At 43.9% G+C, this 27,019-nt stretch overlaps 2 protein-coding genes across 5 annotated transcripts; one reads left to right on the forward strand and one right to left on the reverse strand.

Annotated features, from left to right (window-relative positions):
• The first annotated feature begins 5,176 nt into the window (after window positions 1-5,176).
• CLEC12B (C-type lectin domain family 12 member B) lies at window positions 5,177-11,797 on the forward strand. 3 transcript variants are annotated; one of them, XM_040978727.1, is made up of 6 exons: window positions 5,177-5,276; window positions 8,025-8,114; window positions 9,642-9,860; window positions 10,324-10,478; window positions 10,673-10,788; window positions 11,647-11,797. In XM_040978727.1, exons 1-6 carry the CDS (start codon window positions 5,177-5,179, stop codon window positions 11,795-11,797), a joined length of 831 nt encoding a protein of 276 aa, XP_040834661.1. The 3 variants fall into 3 exon arrangements, with proteins under 3 accessions (XP_040834661.1, XP_040834663.1, XP_040834662.1); XM_040978729.1 differs by having other exon boundaries at window positions 11,734-11,797; XM_040978728.1 differs by having other exon boundaries at window positions 5,177-5,270.
• A 2,480-nt stretch (window positions 11,798-14,277) lies between these two features.
• On the reverse strand, window positions 14,278-26,681 carry CLEC12A (C-type lectin domain family 12 member A). 2 transcript variants are annotated; one of them, XM_040978731.1, is made up of 7 exons: window positions 26,502-26,681; window positions 24,861-24,959; window positions 24,093-24,281; window positions 23,129-23,280; window positions 20,809-20,915; window positions 16,398-16,568; window positions 14,278-15,974 (listed from the first exon to the last, which is right to left on the reverse strand). In XM_040978731.1, exons 1-7 carry the CDS (start codon window positions 26,590-26,592, stop codon window positions 15,965-15,967), a joined length of 819 nt encoding a protein of 272 aa, XP_040834665.1. In that variant the 5' UTR covers window positions 26,593-26,681; the 3' UTR covers window positions 14,278-15,964. The 2 variants fall into 2 exon arrangements, with proteins under 2 accessions (XP_040834665.1, XP_040834664.1); XM_040978730.1 differs by having other exon boundaries at window positions 14,278-16,568; window positions 26,502-26,680.
• Between the last annotated feature and the right edge of the window lie 338 nt (window positions 26,682-27,019).

The raw sequence follows: 27,019 nt of genomic DNA on the forward strand, positions 1-27,019 counted from the left end.
CACATGCACCAGCAGCCCATATGGGCACTGGTTCTAACCCTGGCAGCCCTGCTTCTCATCCAGCTCCCTGCTTGTGGCCTGGGAAAGCAGTCTAGGATGGCCCAAAGCCTTGGGACCCTGCACCTGCATGGGAGACCTGGAGGCTTCAGGCTCCTGGCTTCAGATCTACTCAGCTCTGGCTATTGCAGCCACTTGGGGAGTAAATCAGTGGACAGAAGATCTTCCTCTCTGTCTCTCCTCTTCTGTGTATATCTGACTTTGCAATAAAAACAAATAAAATCTTGTTTTAAAAATGTGAGGAGTGCAGTTTAAGAAACATAGGGGTTTCCTGGGAGCAGACTTGTTACAAGCAGTACCATCTTGCCCGTTTCTGATTTTTTTTCTACTACGCTGAGCTGTCTTCCACTGTAATTGTCACCCAGACTCTGTTATCTATGCTCTTGTTTGAAGAATGAGTAAAGGATATCGGAGTCCCAGTGAGAGTTTAGAGGCAATCAGAAAGGAAACTAGGAGGATGCCTGACACATAGCTAAAACTGATGAGTGGGCGCCGGCACTGTGGTATAACAGGCAAAGTTGCAGGCCACAGTGCTGGCATTCCCATGTGGATGCTGCTCTGGTCAACTCCCGGCTGCTCTGCATCTGATCCAGCTCCCTGCTCGTGTGCTTTGGAAAGCAGTGCAAGATGGCCCAACGGCTTGATCCCCAGAACCCACATGGGAAACCCAATAAAAGCTCCTGCTTCCTGACTTTGGACCAGCCCAACTCTAACTGTAGCAATCCTTTGGGGAGTGAACCAGTGGATAGATTCTCTCTCTCTGTGTCTCTCCTCTCTCTCTCTCTCTCTCTCTCTCTCTCTCTCTCTCTCTCTCTCTGTCCTTCTTTCTGTAACTCTGCCTTTCAAATAAATAAATCAATCTTAAAAAGAAAAAACACTGATCAGTGTATAATTGTGACTAGTGGATATGTAAAAAGAGAAAGCCCAAAAGGAAGGGCTGTTGACTTCGAGGTGTTTTACAGCTCTAAGTCCTAAAGGAAAGTCCTCGGCAGCTGGTGATGCTGTATCCCAGGCTTTCGCACGCGCACCTGCTGCAGGCTAGAGCCCCAGGTCTTTCGTTCAGGGCAATTCTGTTCCCTTTTTCAACCCTCTGCATTGAAATTGTTGTTTCACCTTTGACTTACTAGCCTTCCATGTATTCTCTGAAGATCTTGTAACTTTAGAAAAGGCTAGGATATCCTGTTAAACAGAAAAAGCATTATGTACATTTTATCATTTTATTTTCAGAGAATTTAAATGAGCAGGCTAAAATGAGAAATGAGACTTTTTTAAAGTTAATGAAACCAATGAAAACCATCAGACCATGCTATGGCAGAGCATTTTGTTGCACTCAGGAGAAAACAAATTCAAGAGAAATATACATTCGATCACATGCATACACTAAGTCTGTCGGACGTAGTCTCACAAAATATATGCAAGCAAAAATGTAAGTAGTAATCAAATAGAAACTATAGGATTTGAGTTAAATTTGAAGAAAAGGTAAAGATGACATAAGAAGAGAGAGGAGATGCATATATATGTATTAAGTAGAACAAACGCCTTAATAAAGTTCTGGACGCATGAGTAAGCTTGATGCAAGTGAGGGAATGTGAATTGACATAAAGATATTTGAACTGAGGATTCATGTCAGTGTTTCAAGATACAATGTCACATTCTTCTATTAAAATCCCTGCAAAACTTAGATGCTAGGGACAGTCAGTAGACCAGTTATCTGGAGATAAACACCTATTCATCCCAGTGGATGGCCCAAGCATGGTTCCACTTTCTGAAGACAAGCGACTAATGAAACCTATGAGAGTTGTACTCTTTTATCATGCTTAGATATTTGTTAAAATTTATTTTTTACTGAAATGTCAAATATACGGAGAGGAGGAAAGAGAGGAAGATCTTCCATTCACTGACTCACTCCCCAAGTGACCGCAACAGCTTGAGCTGAGTTGATCCAAGCCAGGAGCTGGGAGCCTACACCTGGAGTGCCACAAGAAACAGAGTTAATGATCTCTGGACACAACAGCACTTGGGGGTTGGCAATAAATGAAAAAAAAGAGAGAGAGAAAAGCAAGAGTGTCCTGAGGAACAAAATGTTGGCGAAAGTTCTTGAAGAAGAGAATGTGGTTATGTAAACTGCTGCTTAAAGGATGGAGAAGACGCAGAAATATTGTGGGAGACCCAGAAAAAGTTCCTCACTTCGGCTCAGCTCCAGCCATTGCAGCCATCTGGGCGTGAACAAGTGTATGGAAGATCTTTCTCCCTGCCTTTTCTTCTCTCTGTAAAATTGCCTTTCCAAAAATAAATAAATAAATACATCTTTTTTTTAAAAAAAAAAAAAAAGTAATGGGCCCGGCGCGGTGGCGCAAGTGGTTAAGTCCTCGCCTTGCACGCCCAGGATCCCATATGGGCGCCGGTTCTAATCCCGGCAGCCCTGCTTCCCTTCCAGCTCCCTGCCTGTGGCCCGGGAAGGCAGTCGAGGACGGCCCAAAGCTTTGGGAACCTGCACCCGCGTGGGAGACCCAGAAGAGGCTCCTGGCTTCGGATCGGCATAGTATCGGCCCGTTGCGCTCACTTGGGGAGTGAATCATCGGATGGAAGATCTTCCTCTCTGTCTCTCCTCTCTGTATATCCGCCTTTCCAATGAAAAATAATAAAAATAAATCTTTAAAAAAAAAAAAGTAATGTGAGTAAGATGAATCCAAAAATATAGCCATTGGTTGTTCTCATGGTCACTTTCATATAAAAAGAGAGAGAGAGAGAGAGAGGGAAGAAAGCCGATTGGAGTAGGTCCTAGCAAGAAAGGAAGAGACGGCAGGGATAGACAAGTTAGACAAGTATTTTCTTTTAACATTTTATTACTTTTTAAATATTTATTTATTTTTATTGGAAAGGCAGAATTTACAGAGAGGAGAGACAGAGAAAAAGATCTACTAGTTCACACCCCAAATGGCCATAATGGCCAGAGCTGAGCCGATCCAAAACCAGGAACCTCCTTCAGCATCTCCCACGTGGGTGCAGGGTCCCAAGGCTTTGGCCCGTCCTCGACTGCTTTCCCAGGCCACAGCAGGGAGCTGGACGGGAAGGGGAGCAGCCGAGACATGATCCCGCACCTGTATTGAATGTCAGCACTAGCAAGTGAGAGGTCAAATGGCTACACTGAAATGAGGTGATCCTGTATTTGGATGTGAGCGAATAAGAGTGGGTATTGCTTTGTTTGATGGTTTTTAAAATAGAAGAACAGATTATTCTTGTAGTTTAATAATCAGTAGAATTGTAAAAATTAATGTTATAAATTCACTTAAAACCATGAATTTAGATGAAAGCTCCTGACAGGGGGAGAGCAGTGGGCAGCATCGTAGTGAAGCATTTAAGCTGCTGCCTGAGATGCCAGCATCTCATATGAGCACCAGTATTGTGGCATAGGAAGTTAATCCCACTTGTGACACCATTATCCCATAAGGGTGCTGGTTCAAGCTCCGGTTGGTCCACTCCTGATCCCTGTTAATGCAGATGAGCCCGGTAAAGACTCAGAGCATAGCGACAATCACCTGCGTGGTTAGAAAAGTAGTGATTAGCTTGACAAGAGGAGAAGTGAACCAGTAGATGAAGACATTGAATATTGGTGAAGGAATGAAGAGGAATTTCCTAGAATTAGGTAGATGACTGACACTAGATATAGCACACACACACACACACGTATATATATATGAAAGTTTTTAAGGAAGAATAATTAGTACTTTCTAAATCAATAAAAATTATAAGCTCATGTGACAGATTTTTAAGATCATCACAAAACGCATATTCAAGGAGACAGAAGCAAAATTCTTCCTTTCAGAAAGAATCCAGAATGAGGTGCAGTTGTTTGTCATGGCTATCATTTCGTGTAAGAAAGTGAAGGTTCAATACATCCCGGGGAGCTTCAGGGGATGTGAATCAAGGAAATGAGAATGAAAACAAAATGTCTGCAAAGCTTGGTGAAAGTGAAAGGCCACAGCAGAGATGGCAGAACACGCTGAACTTGTCATCTGCGTAACCACGAACTTCACTCTTTTTTTTTTTTGTATTAGTGGTTTCCACTACCACCTAGTTTATCTCAAAGAATAAACATAAATGTATCATTAATGTTCACATTTTTTTTGATAGTGAAGTTCAGATGTATCATTTACAACATCCAAACTTTTTTGGGGGGTGGGACTGAGCATTCCATCAATCAGGGTGGGAAAACTGAACGTAAATAAATCATACAAGCATATCTCTGTCTGTACAGGTCATGCACAACTGCTACTAAAGCACGTGGGCTTAGATTGTCCTTCGGAACCTCTTTCACACCCCCGGAGTAGGCACACCTCAATCTAGAGACCTTAACCTTGACAGTGGACCTTGACACACAGGTGGACCCTGGGAGATGTTGGGTTACACCCACCCAAACATCCAGAAACACAAAACCACCTCAAAGCCTCCGCTAAACACAGCTGCCCCATCCTTTTCTGCCTCACCCCAAAAGAAAATGTTGGAGGAGATTCCTTGCTCCCCTTGCCCATAGAGAGCCGCCCTCTCCTCCCCTCCCTGGCCAGATACTTTCTGGGGATTTATATTACTTTCCCAGTGCTCCACCACAATGCCAGTTCACAAGCACTTTTAATTGCTAGGCAAAATGTTTGCCTCATTCCCAGATTTATTAGCCATCTCTTTCTTCACCCACACCATTACACGTGTGTTTGGGTTTCTCACAATGGCCAAGCACAGAGGACCCAGTGTGTGTCTTAGTGTCTGTGCTCAATAAGTGCAATAGGAGAACACAAACCAGATCCAGCGTCTCCTTCCAGGCTTAGCTAACCTGAAACGACAAAGAATCCTCTCGTGAAACGCCCAGTCCTGCCCTGCCCGCGGCACCCTTCTGCGCATCATTACAGCAAGCACAAAGCAGTTGGAGGTCTGTAACATTCTTAAGGGGAAATGTTCGAGCACTCCCTTGCACTTTGCGGAGAAACTAACTCGAGGCTAATTCTGCTCTTAAAGCAGGCCATGAGTGTGTCGTGTATTCCCAGCCTTGAAGAGAACACGCTGTTCTTAGTCCTGGAGATAAGTGCTGTTCGTTACTTCTTTCACAGCGGGGCTGGCTTCTACCATGTCCGACGAAGTGACCTATGCGACACTTACACTTCAGGATTCCACTGGTGCGAGAAATAACCGGCTTGCAAACAACCTGAGAGAACAAAGAGGTAAGAGCCTAGAGAAAGTGAGCCGGGCCCCCAGGGGCTGACAGGTGGTTAACTCCCTGAGGCGCTGCCTCAAGCCTGCCTATGGCATAACGCAGCGTGCTGTGGAGGCTTCAAAATGGAGCTTAGGGTGGAATAGACGAGGGAGTCCTCGTGGAAAATATTCTTTATCCCTTTAACACCACTTTTTTTTTTTTTAAACCAAATGACAAATGTCCGCTCATAGGAGAGGGAGTGCTGAGGAGGAAACAGACGGCCTTCAGAGCCTCCCTTGATTTTGTCAAACCACTGCTCCGGGAAGCTGTTATGTTGCCGTGAAGTTTTGATTGGACAAAGACTTCTCTTGATAAATATCATCTTTGTTATTCATACCTTACGGAGTCACACGGGGAATATTTTCAGTTTATTTGAATGGCAGAGCGACACGGAGAGAGAAGGAGGTATCTCTTCCATCTGCTGGTCCACTGCTCACAGGGCTGTCACACCTGGCACAGACTCAGCACGAGTCATCACCTGTGCCCTCCGGAGGCATACACCAGCAGGAAGCTGGAACCAGGGGCAGGACCGAGACTGCAACCCAGCCCTTGGGATTTGAGCTGTGCCCATCCCAAGCGCTGGTTTCTCTTCTGTAAATCCTTTTTTTTTTTTTTTTTTTTCAGTTTAGGGAAGTTGAAGTCCAAGGTATAGTTTGCAATGTCAAGTCCATAATCATTGTAATTGTATGTTACTTATGTATCTTGTTTGATCAAAATGTAACTGTCGAGTAAATGGAACATTGGTATTTTTTTCCACTGTTTGAAAGAAATTCAATGATTTAGTCAAGTTCATCCAACTGATAACCGGTGGAGGCCAGTCTTCGATTTATTCCTTTATACTCAATTGGAAAAGATGACAGCTCTGTGACCAGGAAGTGGCTTCATAATAAAAAGCTATATCCCTTACCCTCAGGGAGGTTCATTGGCGGCTCAGGTTATTGTCTGGAATCTTGTAAATAATATGAACTTTTTTTTTCTCCTGTTTCTTATACTTAGTTTTAGTGTATGTGTGTAAGAGATGGGAGGGGATAAGCAAAGTAACAATGGCAATAGACTTTCCATGTGGAAAATAAATTGATTTTTTTGAGGCTTATTTATTTGTTATTTTATTTGAAAAGTAGAGAGCTTCCATCTGCTGGCTCATTTCCCAAACGTCTACAACATCCAGGGTTGGGCCAGGTGGAAGGCAGAGGTGCTGGGGACTCCATTTTGATCTCCCAGGTGGGGGACAAGGACCCAAGTAATTGAATCATCATCTGCTGTTGCCCAGGGTGCACCTTGTGAGGAAGCTGGGCTGGAAGCAGAGTTGGAGTTTGTGCCCGTCATTGTGATGGGGGATGTGGGTATCCCAAGCACCAACTCAGGTACTGACCCAAATGCCCTCCCAGCCTCGTTTTTTGGTGTTGTTTTACTTTGTTTGGATTTATGTATTTTTATTGGATAGTCAGATACACAGAGGAAGATCACCCATCCATTGATTTACTCCCCAAGCAGTCGCAATGGCCAGAGCTGTGCCAATGAAGCCAGGATCCTCCCCCAGGTCTCCCACGTGGGTACAGGGTCCCAAGGCTTTAGGCCATCCTCTACTGCTTTCCCAGACCACTGGTAGGGAGCTGGATGGGAAGTGGAGCCACCTGGATTGGAACCGGCGCCCATATGGAATTCTGGTGCGTGCAAGGTGAGGACTTTGGCCGCTAGGCCACCACACCAGGTCCCCAATCTCATTTTCAAATTCTAACTGTAACCAGTGAGGAGAAGGGAAGTAAGACCATGGCACATGGAGATTGTATGACCCTATCTGAGCCATTGGGCCAGTTATAAGGACCCAAATCCAGGATTAGGAAGGTAAGCAACTGAGGTGAGACCCATTGCTATATAAAAGGAGGTGGAATGCTAAAATGTGAAGAGTTGACCCCTGGGTGGCTAATCTGTTCAGTTTTCATTCATCATTTATCAGGTGGTAAGCACATATAACAGGTATAGGTCATTTTTAGTAGAAAAAGCTATTTTAAATGTAGACTTTGGGGTGGATACTAGGGAGCAGTGAGTTGAACTCGGGACTCCCACATCCTGTATCAGGGTGCTTTGGTTAGAACTCTGGATGTTCTGAGATTCCAACCCAGTTTCATGCTAATGTACCTGGAAAACAGTGGACCAAGCACTTGAGTTTGCCCTGCCCACATGGGAGATATCTAGATGGAGTTCCTGGCTTGTGGCTCCTGCTCAGCTCTGCCTGTTGCTGACATTTGAGAAATTAATTGGAATGGAAAAGCTCTTGCATGCCCTGTCTCTCCCTCGCTCCTTCTCTGTCACGTTGCATTTCAAGTAAATAAAATTTGTTACATGGAAATCAATTTTATAAAGCAGGTCAAACAATCTGCCTGGTAGAAATTGGTAATCTTAAAACCTTGAGTTTCTCCTAGTCTCTCCTTGAGTCTCTCCAGCATCCTCCAAAGAGGTAATTTCTACAACATCTCGTTCAAAAATTCTGTAAACGTGAAGAAAGGTGGGTGATTATGTAAAATTACCCTCCAAAAATTAAGAGAAACTTACAGAAAGGGAGAGTGATGAAGAAATGGAGAAGCAAAGGCAGGGCCCACATTGCACTTGATGTGGGTATTTTGTAAATTGGAGGAGTGAGTTGCTCCTAAGCAGGAAAAACAGCAGCAGTGTAACAGCTCGAGGCCGTCTGTGTGCTTCATGCCTCTGTCTGCTCTCACAGCTCCCTCCTCCACATGGCGCCAGGCTGCCCTGGGACTGCTCCTCGTTTGCCTGATGCTGCTGGCGGGGCTGGTGACCCTGGGGATTATGTGTAAGTATCTCTGCATCAAACCCAAGAAAGGTGATGAGGAGACACGTTGTTCAATCTCAGGTTCTAAAAGCATCCTGAATCCTCAGACACGATTCTATGCCGTTCTCCATGTCTTTAGGATGTGCAGGGGCATGCTTTATTCTCATAGGGATTTTACCCTGAATGCTTTGCTTTCTCTTGATTAACTGGACCAGACTAGGATGAAGATTCTTACTTTTCTGTTTGTTGGCTAGAATAGGAGGCACGTGTCCGGTTATTATTCTAATGATGAGAGTAAAAGCAGACCTAGTCAAGGACAGGCACGCCATTGCCTTTACTGCAAAGACCCTGCCTGAGATCAACTTCATCTGCTCACCCAGGAGACCTTCCTAGTTTAGAGAAACCGGCTAAGCAGCAGTAACAACTGACTTATATGTGTGAGAGTTACATACAACCAGAAGGGAGAGCAGCCCAACAGTGGAAGCCCCACCCCCAGATATTACAGTCAAAACAGAATGTTCTGTTGATCCTGAGCCATCATTGGACAGTTGAGAGTGGATGACTAACAAGTCCTGAACTAACAATAAGTGGGAAAATGGCCACATGCATAACATAATATTGTTAAGTGTGTGGCATATACTTGCAGAAGATTTCAGCCAAAAAAAAAAAAACCAAAACAAAACACTCTATTTGCTGAGGAATAAAATCTCAGTTCCACTCATTTATTTTTGTATGTGTGAGATCTCAGGGGTCTTTAGGATTTGGACATACCTCTTTGGACATGTAAATGCAGGTTATGCTGCTTCTTGCTTCTTTCAAACTCAATGTGATATTCTTGCACAGTTGATAAATATTCAGCAACCAGTCAATTAGCAGTTGCTCTTCTGTGATGATATATATTTTTAAGATTAACCACGTAGCAGCGAGACGTGTTGATTGATTCACCACCAAAGCTTGAACCTTTTTTTTTTTTCTTAAAAATGCAATGCTTCTAGTGTAACAGCTCTTAAATTTATTGTGCTGTTGAATGGCCTGAAGTACTTAATAAATGCAAATTTACGGATCCAGGACCAGAAATAGTCTGCATTACATTAAAATCTGTTTTCTTTTTTTTTTTTTCCAAGTAAGTACCTCGAGCAATTGTGATGCATGTGATATGCAGACTGTATTTTGAGATACAGTTGCTGCAAGGAAGACTGTTTCCATTAAAAGAATAACTAAATCCAAATAGAGAAAATAACCACAACATGCCATCCAAATGAATGAAAAACGACACAGCCAAGATGATCTCATTATACATTTGTTTTAATTACATAGTCAGAGATGTAATGATTAATTCGCTAAGATGAGAAACAATAAGGAGGAACAAAATTATAAAGATGAGCTATAAACAGTTTGGAGCAGAAAGGTGTCTGGTGTGTTTCGTCCGTGATCTATCTGTGTTGGGGAGCTACTAATAAATATTTTAAAATGTGGGATATGTTTCTGTGTGAGAACTGCCTATGGCTGTTAAGGATACATCAACATGTCCCATGTCATGTCTTGGAGTTTTGCAGATGTCAAATGAAATGAACTCAGATTCGGAGGAATTGAATAGGCTTCAGAAAATTACTCACCAGCAGCAAGACAACTTATCCCAGCAACTGAGTCACCCTGGGAATTTAACCATGGAGGAGAAATCCCTCAAATCACAGATTTCCAAACTCTTGAAGAGGCAGGGCCAATTAGCCATCAAACTCTGCCAGGAGCTAATCCTCCACACGTCAGGTAATGACACTTAGATCAGCTAACCCGTTACCCTGAACCTGCTTCTCTAGTTTAAGCTGGGCAAGTACACCTCCTCAGAGGTCAAGAGAAGTAGGTTGTCCCATGACCCCTTCAGTGACATCCCACTAAATTTACAGGAGATAGAGACCATAAACATCCACTTAATATTTTTGAGATCAGTTTGGGAAGTATCTTGGAATGATACCAGCCTAACATGCTCCAGCCCCTCATTTAACTAACGGATTCTAGATGATCCTGTTGGTGAAAGAAGCATGGCTGGTGACTCTGGGACCAGCAGCCGAAGACAACTCCTTGTCTCAGTCTATACCAGTGGTGTTTTTGTTTTCAGAATCTCCTAAATCAGTGATGGTTTCAGAGTTCTGGCTCTCAGACTCCCTTGTCCGACGAAATGATCGGTCCACAGTCACAGAGCCTGTGTTATCGGCTGTGATTTCTGTTACAGACCACAGATGTAATCCTTGCCCTGAGACATGGCAGTGGCACCAAGACAGTTGTTATTATTTTATGGCAAATGAAGAGAAAACCTGGACTGATAGTCGAAAGGACTGCATGGACAAGAACTCCTCCCTGGCAAAGATAGACAGCTGGGAAGAAAAGGTATGAGTGAAGCGCCTTTCCTGGATACATGCAATAAAAGGGAAAACAAGTGAAGCTCCTGATGCAAGGGATAGAAAGTCAGTGCATTTTAAATGAGCAGTCATAGAGGAACCTAGTGGCTATCCCCACTTATTTTGTCTCTGCAGACTGAACGGTGGCTCTCATGCACACTTTTTCCTGTTTTTTCCTTTCAGAACTTTCTTAAATCCCGGCCACTGCCCACTTCGTCTTTCTTTTGGCTGGGATTGTCATGGGATCATTCCAGCAGAAACTGGCTTTGGGAAGATGGCTCTATCCCTTCCCCATCTTTGTAAGTCTCTAGTGGAAGCTGGGAAGTGGGAGGGGCGGGCGAAGAGGAGAGGAATCAAGTATTCCTTGGAATCTTGAGAAAATATTCTAAGAATTATAAATCTAGGAACAAAAAAGGGAATGGCACCTGCAAAAAAAGGAGAACTTTAGTAACAAGTGTTGGAAGGCCAGTGGCAAGTTCATGCTAAGGCACTGACCTTTAATCTGCTCGTTTCAATATAGTTACTTAAATTACATATATAATACATATAATAATGATGGGATAACAATATTATCCCACAGAGATAACGTCCCTCAGGTCACCGAGTTCAGAAGTGACAGAAGCGGGACTGACTCTATCATCACACACTCAATCGCTCAGTCACTCTGGCTCTCCAACTCCTACGATCCAAATGGGTGGCATTTCTCATAAAAACACACAATAGCATGTCCATTTCTATTGGGAAATTCCAGCTATTTTCAAGAAGAAAGTAGCTCAGAACTGATTATCAGGAAATAATTAGTAAGAAATTTAAAGTTATAAAAAACAGAAACTAATTTAAAAAAAAAAAGAAAGCTTAGTTCCTAAGTGTAATCCAACTTGGTGTATTTCTTTAATGGAACTCCCTGTTAGTGAAGGGAGGAGAAATTATCAGCCCAGAATTGAACTGTTCTGAAAGAATTCAACCTGAGACTGTGATTAGCTTGAGGTAAAGGACCCAGATGTGCCAGTTTGAGGAATTTTTGCTGTTTAGTGGAGGCAGAAGTTGTTTGGAACTTGGATAAACAATAAGGCAGTTTAAGGGCAGCTGAGAACACTGAACGGAGATCAACTCCAAATCCGAAATTTATCATTACTTTTGAATCTGTTAATTTCCAGATTTAATACTAAAGAACTTGCCCAGATCAATGGATCCAAAGGATGTGCTTATTTGCAAAAAGGGAATATTTATATCTCTCGCTGCAGTGCTGAAATTTCTTGGATTTGTGAGAAGACGGCTGCTCCAGTGAAGGTTGACAATTTGGATTGATGGGCTTCTTCCAAATCCGCCAGGACAGAGGGGCCTTGGGAGCAAGCCCACGTGGCATGGGAGCAAGCCCACGTGGCATGGGAGCAAGCCCACGTGGCATGGGAGCAAGCCCAGGGCTGGAGCCCAAAGCCGACCACGGGTTGACCATGTGTTTACAATCGTCAGCAAATGGAGTTACTTCCCACAACACCCTCTGCTTTATCACCAGATGCCCTCTGACCTTCCTGCGAACCACCTGGCCGCTTATCATTCTCTACAGATTTGAAATCATGAGCCAATCAACTTGCACGGACGCACCCATAGACAGTTGAAACCAAAGGAATTACATCCAGTGTGAAATTTAGTCAGAATGGCAAGCACACATTTTGAAATGCACATGATCATCTGATCATAGTTCATGGGAACTTGCCCATTTACAACACTGAAACCCAAGCCACAAACAGGTGGATTGGCAAAGCAGCTCTGTTCCTTCATTTCTCTCATGATTTCTAACGCCAGCATCATGGCTTTTTCACCGCTGTTAACAAAGTTACTCCAGGTTATAAGCCCAAGTGAAGCCAGGGCATGTCAGAGGTGAGATTCGGATGGTCTACAGAGAGCCAGGGTCTAGGTCAGCCTGGCCCAGTCCGAGTGGGGAGCCTCCCGGGCAGCCTCCTGGGAGCGTGAACCTGTGCATGGCCAATATCTCTTTCTGTCTCTTTCGCTCCCTTTCAAATAAACAGATTTCTTTTTTTAAACAGATAGGTTTTTAAAAAACACAAATAAATGATCATTCTCAGCTATTTCGTTGCCATCATCGGGACAACAAGCCAGCCCTGGGGAGAATGCTGAAACAGACAGGAGGTAAGCAGTTTGATCTCTCTGGCAATTTGGAAATATTTCTCAGATTGGCCACACAATGAAATTCTATTAGGAAGCTTTGGATGGATGCCAAAGCCTGCCATGGATTTAAGATTCCAGTTTAATTGATCAGGAATGAGGTCAGCTTGTTTAAAAAAAATGGATTTCCGCTTAACTAAAACGCAGATAAGTTAAAAAATCACTGGCGTGAGTCAGCCCAGAGGCCCTTATGTTAGTGCAATAGCTGACATTTCCTTACTAGGAAAGCAGGTGACCTAGTTCCACCGGTGCGAATCCCATGTGGTCGAGAGCAGGACCTGACTCTTGGGCTGGTGGCATATTCCAGGCTACGTACGAACACAAGTCCGCATGCTTGTATGGATTTGAAGAGAAAGATGTAGATGCACATTAACTTGTTTCCCACAGCTGAGAGGAGTAAAATGGAACACGAAGCGGAGAGCACTGAAGCCCTTTGTGAAGCCGAGGACCAGGTGAGAGCCAGACGCTGCTGAGGCGCCCAACGCTCCCAAGGGGCTCTTGATACGAATGGCATCTTTTACTCCGCAGATGTGTCAGCCTTGTTGACTAAGTAATTACATGTCTGTCTCCCTTCCTTCAAGATCTTTAACAATACAATAAAAAAATAATAATAAAAGCCCATGACAACATGGGTTCTGGAGAGGGGAGAACATTGAGCCAGAATCAGAGGAGGATTCTTGGCCCCGGCGCAGTAGCTTAGTGGCTAAAGTCCTCACCTTGCACATGCACTGGGATCCCATATGGATGCCACTTCTAATCCTGGCAGCTCCACTTCCCATCCAGCTACCTGCTTGTGGCCTGAGAAAGCAGTCGAGGACAGGCCAAAGCCTTGGGACCCTGCACCCATGTGGGAGACCTGGAAGAGGCTCCTGGCTTCTGGCTTCGGATCAGTGCAGCACCAGCCGTAGTGGCCACTTGGAGAGTGAATCGTCGGATGGAAGATCTTCCTCTCTGTCTATCCAACTTTCCAATAAAATAATAATAACAAAAATAAAACTAAAAACTAATACATTCAAAAAATAATAAAGTCCATGCCAATGTGAGTTCTAGTGGAGAAAACATTGAACCAGAAGCAGAAAGAGGATCTTAAAATCTCTAAGCTTGCTTTATAAACAGTAGGGGGATTTGGGGTAGAGAAAAAAGGTTAGAGGCCACCCATGTGATGCAATGAGTGAAGTGTAGCCATATGACTGTCCCGTGTTGAAGGGAAATTCCTCAGACGAAGGAAACGAGCAGTCCAGTCACAACATCAAGAATAAAAAGATGACAATTCCAAAGATCCCAGAACCAGAGTGGGCTCAGGGAGCGGCAACCAACCACGTGGCATGGATACGCAAGCACAGGCCAGTGAAGAACGCAACTTACTCAGCCACAGCTTTTTTAAAAAGATTTATTTGTTTATTTATTTGTTTATTTTTATTGGAAAGTCAGATATACAACGAGGAGGAGAGACAGAGAGGAAGATCTTCCATCCACTGGCTCACTCCCCACATAGCTGCAACGGCAGAGCTGAGCTGATTTGAAGCCAGGAGCCAGGTGCCTCTTCCAGGTCTCCCACACAGATGCAGGGTCCCAAGGCCTTGGGCTAATCTGTTACCTGGACCTTCTGTAACCAGTCAAAATTTAGCTTAGGTGTGTGCAGGCTTGGGGAAAGAGCCCTGTTGGAATCCTTGGCCTCCTGCAAAGTCTTGTCCAGCACCTACTTCCTCCTGACGAACAAGTGTCCAGGGCCTTTCAGTCCTGTGCGCCTCTGCGCAAGGCGTGGGTCTCAGGATGCTGCTCTACGGCACACAACCTCCATCTGCTGTTTACTTTAACGAAAGTGTCTCCGTGTGGCTGAGTGGCTTCGCTTCTTCCGTACAGATATAATGAAGGCTGGTGCAGGGAGCCTGGCGTCTGTTCTTCAGGGAGGAAAAGCAGAAAGCAACAGGGAAAACAGGCCGTGGAAGACAGCCACAGGTCTGCACCCCATGGATTGTTTCTCTGTTTCCTGGGCTGTCAGCTGGAGGCTAGAAATGAGGTCGGCAGGGATAGATTTCTGGTCCTTTTTGATTGCCTAGTCGTCAGCACTGGCACGTGTTGGGAGCCGTAATTCTCATTTTACCACTTACTAAATGGGAAAGTCTGTTATTTTCAGCTGAACCGCTTTCTTTGTTTCCAAACAGATTCTGTCTCTGAGAAAAACTGCTGTCCCTAGACAGCAGGGAATAGCTTTGATGTTGAAAATCCTTCCCACTGTTAGGTTTTGATTCAGTGTGTCTGCCTGCTTATTTCTTCCTAAATCCAAGTATTCATCAATTAATTAACCCTGTATATATTACCCCTGTCTGGATCACTGCCATGACAGGTGTGTTTTCTTCAGTAAACCGCTTCTGTATTTCTCTACCCGTTCGTGGCCATCCCTCATTCCTCCAATTGCTGAGACGGCAGTTTTAAAGACAAGATTTTCCTAGGATGTGTGGACAGATGAGTACACGCATGTGTGTACATAAATGGTAACAACTAAGGAAAAATGTTAGGCTGCAACTCTGGATGGCTGGGAATTCACTGAGACTTGCTGAAGGTGTGAGCAGAGCGCCTAAGACAGTGGAGATCTTGTGTGGGAAAAACAAAACCGGGCTTTTGCCGAAAGCAGTGGCTCGAGTTCTCATCTCTAACCAATGAAAAGCAGCTTTGGGGTACAGCAAGCCAACGGAAGCCTCCCAACCTTTTTGTGTGTTTAGAAGCTGAGCATCTTATCATGAACAGATTATTTCAGGGTTCCATACACTGCGTTTTAGTTAGGCAACACTGCCTAGCTTCAGGTTTCAGCACTAAAGCGGAGAAATGACCGCTGTGTGGATCCACCCTGCTCATACCAGCAATGGGTGTGCTCTCCGTGGAAGCAGCCTTGTAGCTGGTTGGCCCTTTAAGGGCCCCTGGTTCACTTCTGAGTCCTCCAGGACAGCAGTGTGATTGGGTGAGACAACCAGCACTCTTCACTGACCCAGAGTTTTCCTTCAGCTCTTGTGCATTTGGCGGGGCCCCCACCTGTTATCTGGAGCCCTGTGTGCCACGCTGCAACCTCAGGGTGGGACACGCCGGGTTGGAGAGCGCGTGCCTGCTCCTGCCCCGGGCGGTGAGGTGCGCTAACCCGTCAGTCTTCCAGGATGGGATGTCTCTTGGTCCGCTGTTGCCATGCCAGGATTTTATGTGTAAGACGGAATTTGGTCAAGTGTATCGCAGGTGACGAAGCGTAGAAAGAAATTTCCTCAGAATACCTGTAGCACGGGTTTTCATTTTGAAAATTTAGAATTTACTGCACTTGCAAAAAAAAATAAGAAATAATTTCTAAATCAACCAGGTTGGTTCTAGTTTCTACATCAACATTCTCTCCCTTGTTTTTTTTTTTTTTCCCCGAAAATGTTAATCCGCTTGTATTACTAGAATAAATCCCAGTGGGTAATGGTCCCTGATTTTCCACAGGGTTGAAATTTCTCTTATTTCTAGACAAGCAAGAAAAATAAACATTCCTGTATTTTCCAAGAAACACTATTTTTATGCTTAACAGTGTGCAGGTTGTATCTGTGTGGCCAGAGAGTGCCGGGTCTTGATCCACAAACGGAGTGAAGACAGAAAGAGGTAAATGTTGGGAGACAGAAGTGCAGTGTCAGCATTTTCATCCCACGTGTGTGGTCCAGGAGAGACACGCTCCCCAGGGCAAAATCATCACCCAGGGTACCTGCTTCCTCCAGGAATACCATTTGTTAGTATACTTTCAATGTTCAGAGAGGGACGGGCCATCTTCTGACACACCGTCTTTCGTGTGTTGCTACACTGAATGTAATAAACATACGTGTTATAGATAAATCCACAATACATCTTATTTAAGTTGCTAGTATTTCGTATATCCCTAAAAGAGAACATAAAGAATTATTCTTAGAAAGTCAGATATTGGAAAATTTTTCACAAGAAAAAAAAACTATTTGCAATGTGACATTAGCATCCCAGGACGTTGTTAAATGTGAATTTCAATGAATGCTCGGAGCCTCAAGAATGTTGAACGTAGTGATTTTTATTTGCCAACGCTGCTTTATTCTCTACCTTCTTGCCTTTTCCACTTTGTTTTAATTTCCAAACCTCGTAGCTCTGTCCAAATCTCAGACAATTTAAAAGAATGTCATCCCGTAAGATTCTTTAGCTAACCCAGCAGCAAATCTGATAACACTCTGCAGTAACTGATTTTCATAATCACCAAGTCCAGGCATGTACCTAATACATGACTGTCCAAGTTCGACGTTGCTTCCCAATGCCATTTTCAGAGACTTTACTCAAGTTCTAACAAATTACCAGCCCATAAATGCTAAGCCAGTGTTCAAGATTTGCACAGTATGAGAAGACACAGCAGTTAAAATGCCACTGGCGGTTTTAGCAGCATGGCATAACTGGCACATCCTCCTCCTATAATGCCAGCATCCTGGGGAGACGTGGGTTTGAGTGTGGGCTGCCATTGTGGCCATCTGAGGGAAGAACAGTAGATGGAAGCTTTGCAATTATGCCTTTCCAATAAAAAATAATAAACAAAAGACCAGCGGGGTGCCTGTATTCCATGTAAGACTGCCTGATTTGAGTTCTGGGTCTACTTCCAAGCCCAGCTTCCTGCCGATGCTCACCCAGGGAGGCAGCACATAATGGCTCAAGTGAGCATGTGCCTGCCGTCCACGCTGGAGGTCTGGATTGCGTTCTCAGCTCCCAGACTTGGCCTTTCTCTAGCTGCCGTCGGCATTAGAAGGCTGAATCAGTACATAGGTGATCTGCTGGCCTGCTGTCCCTCTCCCTCTCCCTCTCTCTCTCTCTCTCTCTGGGTCTATCTTTATCTCTCAATAAAAATTAATCAATGAAAATTCTAAAGCCGGAATTGTAAAAGATTATCTTTTGGAAACTTGAGGCAGCAAGTAATAATCATCAAGCAACAAAAAATGTTCAAAATTTTTATAGATTGACATTGCCAGGGCTGGCACGGTGGTACAATGGGTTAAGCTGCAGTCTGCAGTACTGACATTCCTTTATGATCGCAGATTCAAGACCCAGTTATTACACTTCCAATCCAGTTCCCTGCTAACATGCCTGGGAAAGCAGCTGAAGACCGCCCCGCTGCTTGGGCCCCTGCACCCTTGTGGGAGGCTCAGAGGAAGCCCCTGGCTCTTGCCTTCAGCCTGGCACAGCCCTGGCAGTTGCAGCCGTTTGGAGAATGAACCAGAAGATGGAAGAGCCTTCTGCCTCTCTCCGTAATGTGGAGTCTCAAATAAATATTTTCTTTACGAAAGAGAAAAATGATATTTCTGATTTTTTGGTGATATGGTACGGATGTCACTTATAGCCATTTCCTTCCACAGTCAAGCCCAAAATTAGCAAAAGCAAAAGCAAATAATAAATATACATGTTTATATCATATATGTGGTTATTATATACATTCCATTTCAGTATTTTCCCTGATCATTTTATATATCCAATTTATTTTCTATTTCATTCTAGCTTACCCTTCCCTCTGCAATAATTACAAATATACCCACACCGGAATTTTCCAGAAAAAAACTCCATCCATACTCTAAACACACCCACTGTGCTACAACGCCAGCCTAAACAGATATCATTGGAGTCATTGTTGTGGCATAGCCATCCACACCTCTACCCACAGGGCCAAGTACCCCACGCGAGCATCAGTGTGAGTCCCAGCTGCTCTACTTCTAACCCAGCTCTCTGCTAATGGCCTGGGAAAGAGCAGATGATAGGCCAAATGCTTGGACACCTGTACCCACATGGGAGGCCAGAAAAACGCCTTGGCTTTTGGCTTTGCACTGGCTGAGCTCCAGCCATTGTGGCCATTTGGGGAGTGAACCAGGAGATGGAAGATCTCTCTGTGTCTCTCCTTCTTTCTCTGTAATTCTGCCTTTCAAGAAAGATAAATCTTTTTAAAAGAAGAAGATACCATTTCCTCTCTACTTGCACGCATTTTACTCTCACCTCCATTCTGTCCTATCACTGCAACCACCACAATTAGGATCATCTTACCTTTCTGACCCAGACACCTAGCCTTATTATTTCTGAACTGTACTGATTGCACAGCTCAACGTGATCCGTGATCAGGAAGTTCTGTGCTCAGACCAGGACCCGATGCAGGGGCTCTGCTTCATGTGCATTCCAGCTGGTTAGATGCTGGGCTTCCCACATCATCCAGCAGATGGAACTGCTGTTTCTTTATTTAACCTGATGGTGGCTATGCCCCATATTTCCCGGGTTGTAAAATGCAAATGGAATTTTGACACTATTTTTATCTTAAGTCTTGATGTTTCTTTTTCCTGTTCCAAGCGGGAGATACACTGTATAAATCTACTGATAATAGCTTATTCCTAACCACAACTGTCAACAGATTGCACAGCAAATGGTCTTACTTATACCTTGCAACTGCACTGAAATTCATAGTGTTGTATTTTAAAACGCCCATTTCATACATTTTCTGGCCACTCAGTTTCCCTTCACTGAGTCCCTAGAGGTGTGACTCTCTAGACTCCGTCTTTAGAACTTAGAACGTGGGAATGTGTTTGAACTTCGAACTGTGCATGCCCTTGTGAATGGACCACGAGTGAAGCAGGCTGTTGCTCTGTGATACCTCCCTTCTGTTTCTCTTGTGGCCCCTGGCTGCTTTTTAACAGGGATGCATCTTCACATTTAGCCCTTACATCTTCTAATTTTTTAAGATTTATTTTATTGGAAAGGCAGATATACAGAGAGAAGGAATTACAGAGAGAGAGAGAGATCCTCTGTTCACTGGGTCACTCCCCAAGTGGTCACAACAGCCGGAGCTGAGCTGATCCGAAGCCAGGAGCCAGGAGCTTCTTTCAGGTCTCCCACGCGGCTGCAGGGTCCCAAGACTTTGGGCCGTCCTCAACTGCTTTCCCAGGCCCCAAGCAGGGAGCTGGATGGGAAGAGGAGCAGCCGGGATTAGAACTGGCGCCCTTATGAGATCCCAGTGTGTTCAAGGCGAGGACTTTAGCCACTAAGCTACCGCACTGGGCCTAGCCATTACATTCTATTATTTAGTATCCAGATATCTATTTTCTGAGTTAGAACCCAAGTGGGCTGAAAGCAAAAGTATGAAATAGGAGAAAAGATTCTTGAAATCTTTTTACATCAGTTCAGATTTCTCCCCAAGCTGGCTCCCTCCGTACCCACAGGATGACCAAGTCCCAATTCTTTTCTGCGTTCTTTGTAGTTTACTATTTCTCCCGAAGGAGAGTTTCGCTTGCTCGTGTTTCTTCTGGATATTCAGGAAGTGGACATTACTGCTGATACTGCACTGCAAAAATTTGTTTGGCAGGGATCTCGGTCAGCTATATACACGCCTCAGCTCACCCAGCTCACTTGTTCCCTTTACTACATAGCAGACTTCACATATTTTATCCTTTGATGTCGTTGATAACATTGTTCTCGCATGTTCTCCCCAGATGGTAAATCTTTTACATAATGGGGGGAAATTGTTGTATTTTAGATTGTGTAGAGATTCAAATCTAGTAGAAGGTGTTGACAGAGTAGGGCTCAGCATGATGTCTCCTTGGCTAAATCCTCACCTCACTTGCACCAGCAGCCATATGGGCACAGGTTAGTGTTCAACTGCTCCACTTCCCATCCAGCTCCCTGCTTGTGGCCTGGGAAAGCAGGAACTGACCAAAGCCTTGGGACCCTGCACTTGGATGGGAGACCTGGAGGAAGCTCCTGGTTCCTGGCTCCTGGCTTTGGATCAGCTCAGCTCAAGCTGTTGAAGTCACATGGGGAGTGAGTCATCGGAAAGAAGATCTTTCTCTCTGTCTCTCCTCTCTGTAAATCTGCCTTTCCAACAAAGTAAAATAACTCTTAAATTAAACTAGATGTCTGAACCATCTGAGCTTTTCCCCATGTAAGTATTTATTCTTACACTTTGCCACTGCTTGAAAAGGTTAGTAGGAAAGGTTCTTTAACATTTCATTTGAGCTGGCTTTCATTTTTTTTTTTTATTACTTTTTTAGAAAGTTGGCTTTCATTGTAATCTACAGCACTCCTTTGGGAAATGTCTCTACACCAACCAACTACGTAAAGCTCAACAAGTCCAGACTTACCAGGCAGAAGAGGCTATTGTATCACCCACTTTCTCCACAGATTTCTGAAATTTTCCGGGCGACAATCCCAACCAATAATCATATAATGGCTTGGATTTTATAAATTCCTGTAGGAAATGGAGATAAACCGTTGGAAAACACAGAGATAGATATTTGGCTCAACACTTAAGCCATAGCTTGGGACACCTGCCACCGTATTGGAGAGCTTGTCCCTGGCTCCTTACTGCAGCCTCCTGCTAATGGGACCATGGACGGCAGCATGTCCTGGTTCAAACAGTTGTGTTCCCACCACCCACACAGGAAAGCTGCATCGCATTCCTGTATCACAAAGTGTAACTTTCCTGTATCACAAACCTGGCTCACTCTGACTCAGCCCTGGTTGTTTTGAGCATTTTGGAATAAATCAATGGATGGGAAGCACTTTCTTTACTTTCTCTCACACACAAATAATTTTTTTTAATTTAAGTCTCCTATTTATAGTCATTATCTCACAATTTAGTTTGTTACAAATTACTGGGTTTTTTTTTAAAGATGTATTTATTTTTATTGCAAAGTCAGATATAGAGAGAGGAGTAAAGACAGAGGGAAAGAGCTTTCGTCTGATGTTTCATTCCCCCAGTGACCACAACAGCCGGAGCTGAGCCTATCCGAAGCCAGGAGACAGGAGCTTCTTTTGGTTCTCCCACAAGGGTGCAGTGTCCCAAGGCTTTGGCTGCTTTCCAAGGTCACAGCAGGGAGCTGGATGGGATACAGGGCTGCTGGGATTGGAACTGGCATCCATATGGGATCCTGGCACATTCAAGGTGAGAACTTTAGCTGCTAGGCCACTGCGCCAAGCCCACAAATTACTGTTTTAAAATAAAATTTTTGACATTGCATTACTGCTTTGCAAAGTCATTTAAAAAAAAAAAAAACCTGAATGTGCTTCTTATTGCAAGATTTCAGTATTTACACAAAACAATTTCCTATGTCACAAACAGGAGGAACCCACCAGTCCTTGCATAACCTTAACTTAGGGTCAATGAAAAATTCACAAGCTCCTGGATTCAAATAGTTAATCAACATTCAGTTTACAACAAATGCGATGGTAATAACCAAAGTCAGATGAGAGTGGTAATGACACAGAGTCATCCAGAATCTTACAGCCAAAGCAGCAAGGGCTTTATTTTACTCTTATTCCAGATTTAAAATAATACTTGTAAAAAAATAATATTTGTTATTAATTATGAGCACATCATGTGGGAAGAATCTGATGAGGAGGTAATCATAGATCGGCTCTTCCCCTTACCGACAAAGTTCATTGCCACAAAGAAGGTAACACTTGGGATTGGTGCAATGGCTCGACCGGCTAATCCTCCCCTGTCAAACACCAGCATCCCATATGGGTGGCAGTTCATGTCCTAACTGTTCCACTTCCCATCCAGTTCCCTGGAGGATGGCCCAAAGCCTTAGGACCCTGCTCCCACTTGGGAGACCCAGAAGAGGCTCCTGGCTCCTGGCTTCAGTTTTGCTTAGCTCCAGCCATAGTGGCTACTTGGGAGAGTGAACCAGCAGACAAAAGATTTTTCTCTCTGTCTCTCCTCTCTGTAAGTCTGCCTTTCCAATAAAAATAAACAAATCTTTAAAAAAAAAAAAAACCAAGAATGAAAGAGAAGTTAAAACTTTAAAAAAAAATCTAATTTTGATTAAAAATATAATAATCACCTGATAGACCAGAAATGCTAATGAGCAAAATATGAAGAATTTATTTGAACATGAGAATAAAGAAAAAAGTAATAAAGCTAGCAGAGAACTCAAGACCCTAAGACTAAAATGAATGCCTCTGTTTGCTGTTTGCGTTGGCCATCTCATATAGGCAATATATATTCCCTATATATCCCTATATTCCTCCTGTTATGCAACCCTGATATCATTTGGCTTTTTACTCTTAATTAAATATATGTAATGTCAAGAGACAAGAAATATCATTCCAGGCAGCTTTTGTGGAATGGTAACCCCCACAGAAGTCCTTTCAGGTAAGACGTTCAGAAATCATGTGACTCCAGGGTTCCAACTCAGAAATGCTCACAGAGTGGAAGATTCTGGGTTCCCTGGGTCTGCCCATCTATCCCTTCACTGATAACATTTCACTGATGTGAAGGTGCTAGGTTACCGTCTTAGGCAACTTCCCTTGGTGAGGTAGCCTGAGATGGATGCACAAAGCCCCGTTCATTTCACAGCTCCTCTGAATTCAGCCAGGGACATTGCCCCTCGCTCCTATCTGCTGCTGTGTTAGAATGGGAGCATCTTCTTGCTCCCAGGCAGAGCCCTGGGGTCTTACCAACTCACTCCTGCTCCTGATCTTCAACAGGCTGGCGTTCTGGGCAGAACAGACTTTCTCACTCTCCTGCCACGTGAGCTGATAGTCATTCAGGAGGTAGCAGTTATCACTATGCCATATCCAGCTCTGTGGGCAAGGTTGACATTTGTGCGCTGGAAGGAGAACAGGATTGGATTAGCTTTGGATTGGCTGGGTTTCTTGGTTTTACACCGGATGGAAGGAAAAGTGAATTGTCTTCTAGATCCCTGTAAACCACCGTAACACGCCTGACACATTACCTGGAAAAGCCTTCAAATTAAGCACTAGGATTCTACCTTATCTTGCTATGTGAGAAATATCTGAATAACCTCCCTTGCAGCTTTTGTGTTTGTTTATGACAGTAAAAAGTGAGAGGGAAAATTCTGTATAAGACTCGCCTCCTACGTACCACCACATACCCCCATCCAGCTTCCTCCTCCCACCAGCACAGCCCTGGGCGTCTGCCTTCCCAATGTTGGAGGGATTTCTCAGAATGCAAGGTACACGTTTAGCAACAATGGCTATAGAAACCTAAAGATGTACCAGAACAACTCTCCCCAATTCAAAGGTAGCAATTCACCTTCTTCTTTTACTATAATTTCCTTGTTGCCAAGAACTGACCAAACATTTAGCATTGAGGTTGTTTATAAACAGATGTTCTTTTCTCTCTGTCTCCCAGTGATCTCAGAGTCTAAGAAACCAATTAGAGAATATGTATTTTCCTAGCGGTTCATTCTGTAACCGCCATCCCCTGATCATTTGGAGGGCCTGTAGTTATTAGTACATGAAATGTCAACAAGTCCTCCATCAATCACATTCAGTTCCTTTCCCCAAATGATGGCTCTCTAAGGGAAAGGCTGCTGGCTAATGAGGAAAAGCTTCTTCAGTGACCTTAAGCTTGAGTTCGTTGCCTGGCAAAACAACCCTGAGGATATTGCAGGATTACCTGGGTTTTTTCTGTAAAGCTCGCGGCATAACTGGGTAGCTATTTTTTGCAACACAGCGGAGAGGTTTCTGATCTGCTCCGAGGAGTTCCAGTTATTCACCAGTTGCACAGAAAGATTTTTCTGAAGTTCTTCTTGGATGTTTTGTAGTTCATTCACTCTTCCCTTTTCTGCTTTCAAGGTTGAGTGAACTCCAGATCAAAAACAGACGATACACAATTATGAGCCCTCCACTGAATCATTACCCACCTTGCCATCCTTTCCTTCCTTCCAGCAACAGTACGAAAAGTGTAAAAGGAGTTGGAAAGTAGCTGTTCGAGACAGACAATAAGTCCTCCATTTATAAGTCCCTCTTCTGTGGATATCACTATTATTGCCCAAGGTTTCTAATCAAAGAATAAATTTAACTTGTAAACTTCATGAAATTCAGGTGAATATTTGGTATAATGGTCAAATGTTCGCTGCTTGGACACCTGCCTTCCAAATAGAAGCACCTGAATTAGATTCCCAGCTCTGCTTCTACACCCAGCTTCCTGGGAGCCAGCAGGTGATGGCTCAGTAGTTGGGTCCCAATCGTCCATGTTTGAGGCCCCAGTTAAGTTCCAGACTCTTGGCTTTGACCTCCTGTCCCAGCCCTGGCTGTGCAGGTGTTGGGGGAATGAGTTAAGGCATGGGAGGTCTTTGTCTAACTCTGTCTCTTTCTTTCAAATCATAAAAGTAATGGGATTCCAGGTTCTTTCCCTTTCATTGAAAATACGGTTGGTACATACACACGATTGCTAAGATCAGCAGTCCGAAGAACAGCAGAAGACACAGGAGCACCAGAATTAAGGCAGCCTGACGCCATCCACGGGAAAGGACGGGAGCAGCTGTGGAAAGCAAAACCGACAAGACAGCCTGGAAACTGTTCACCGCCATCTCAATGACTCTCATACATTCCCCTCCGTCATCCCACTTTCGTTTCCTTCCCAATAGGACCGGTGTGAGGGGGTAGAATTTGTTAGAAACTTGAGATTGCTTTTAAACTATTTTTGAAGAATAAGAACGAGCTGAAAACATTGGGCTCCTTGTTTTGTGCACACACTGGCTTTCCCAGGAGAGGGTTTTAACTGATAGGCTGAGCAAAGATGTGGTATGCGAAAGAGAGGGGAGAAAGCCAGTCTGGATTTGGTGTATCCTGCAACTACAAATTTGGGAGAAAACAAGCAGCTGCCAGCTGACAGGTCAACCCAACAAGTCTTTGCTGGAGTGAACCCCTGGCTTATGTATTCCTCAGATCAGTTGAAGAGGTAGCTTCAAAAATAGGTCATCTCAGGGCTGCCTTGCCCTCTGCCTTTTGGGCTGGCATCCCATATGGGCAGTGATTTGTGTCCTGGCTGCTCCACTTGCAATCCAGCCCTTACAGACTGGGAAAACAGCAGAGGAAGGCCCAAGTTCCTGGGGCTCTACCTACGTGGGAGACCTGGAAGAAGCTCCTGGCATCCAGCTTTATAGTCCTTTTTGGTTTGGGGGGAGTTAATGATATATTTTATTTAAACAATTGTGTCTGAAATGCTGTCATATAACAAATGCTGGCATAAAAGTAACGAATTCAGTTAATTACATTTTCTCCTAGTAATTCATCAAAATTTGATGTATGTTTTACAGTGTCAGCACATCTCATTTGGTCAGTGACCAGATATGGCACCGAACAATGCAGATCTAAGGATTGGAATGTAAAATCAAGAAATATATAGCAAGTTACAATGTAGTTGTCAAGAGAGATTCATACACAGTTACCTATTAGTTGATTTTAGATCATCCACCCTTTTTTTTTTTTTTTTTTTTTGCCACTCAGACTTGTTGCATTAAGCTTTAGTCACAGTTTCTTCACCCAAGGACTCACTCTACAGCAGATTGAAAATACTTAAGGACCCAACCCAATAACCTAATGGCTAAATCCTCGCCTTGCATGTGCCAGGATCCCATATGAGTGCTGCTTCTAATCCCAGCTGCTCCACTTCCCAGCCAGCTCCTTGCACCCGCATGGGAGACCTAGAAGAAGCTCCTGTCTCCTGGTTTCAGATCTACTCAACTCCAGCCATTGTGGCACTTGGGGAGTAAACCAGGAGATGGAAAATCTTTCTCTCTGTCTCTCCTTCACTTTGTAAATCTGCCTTTCCAACAAAAATAAATTAACTATTTAAAAAAACAAAAATACTTGAAACACTGCTTCTATATTGAACGTGAACTTAAATAATATGGTACAGCAAGATTGACATAACATTTCCTTATAATAGCGACTAGACGCTTTTGGTACCCTGGTTAAAATTTCAAAATTCCATCCGAATGATCCAACTTAAACTGTTTATTCACTAATGCTTCACATGAAGGGCTCTGACCACCACATCTACCATCTTGCAATCTCTTACCTGGTTTCCCAAATCGGCCGAGTGGCTGGGTGTTATCTGTTCTAGGAAAGTCCTGGAATTTTAGGTCTGCATAAGTGACTTCTTCAGACATTGACGAATACGTAAAGAGAGCTTAACAACGACAGCAAAGGCCTGGGAGGAAAAACTGCGAGGCTCTAGCACCTCCTGTGACTGCGAACTTATCTTTATACAGCTACTTGACCAATCACTGTGGTTTGGCAAATGTGCGGTCACAGACAAAAACGCAGAGGTACTGATGCAACAGGAAACATCTTTCTTCCTCATATTTCTTCCTTTTTTTTTCATTTCTATATATATATCTGTACCTACTGCATGAAATGCTTTTTGAAACTCTGTTGGGGTAATATTAGTGGCCTGTAAGGGTACACAGATCAGTTGCACTACCTAGTCCAGATGTAGCAAAGAATTCATTGGAGATAAACACCCAAGCAGAGACGCAATTGCAAGGATGCAGTTCTCACTCACCCTGATATAGGCCTGACACAGTAGCTGCCTTC

Source organism: Ochotona curzoniae, unplaced genomic scaffold, assembly GCF_017591425.1.
Source record: "Ochotona curzoniae isolate NIBS_2020 unplaced genomic scaffold, NIBS_Ocur_1.0 contig_2927, whole genome shotgun sequence".
In the NCBI taxonomy this organism is placed as follows: domain Eukaryota; kingdom Metazoa; phylum Chordata; class Mammalia; order Lagomorpha; family Ochotonidae; genus Ochotona; species Ochotona curzoniae.

What these genes read in the sequence shown, in the direction of transcription:
- CLEC12B (XM_040978727.1), top strand. Translation starts at nt 5,177, where the DNA reads ATGTCCGACGAAGTGACCTATGCGACACTTACACTTCAGGATTCCACT. An exon ending in GAGAGAACAAAGAGGTAAGA is followed by an intron (nt 5,277 to 8,024) that starts GCCTAGAGAAAG and finishes CTGCTCTCACAG; the next exon opens with CTCCCTCCTCCACATGGCGC. An exon ending in GCTAATCCTCCACACGTCAG is followed by an intron (nt 9,861 to 10,323) that starts GTAATGACACTT and finishes TTTCTGTTACAG; the next exon opens with ACCACAGATGTAATCCTTGC.
- CLEC12A (XM_040978730.1), bottom strand. Translation starts at nt 26,592, where the DNA reads ATGTCTGAAGAAGTCACTTATGCAGACCTAAAATTCCAGGACTTTCCT. An exon ending in CGGCCGATTTGGGAAACCAG is followed by an intron (nt 24,960 to 26,501) that starts GTAAGAGATTGC and finishes TGCTTTCCACAG; the next exon opens with CTGCTCCCGTCCTTTCCCGT. An exon ending in TCAGGAGCAGGAGTGAGTTG is followed by an intron (nt 20,916 to 23,128) that starts GTAAGACCCCAG and finishes CATTTCCTACAG; the next exon opens with GAATTTATAAAATCCAAGCC.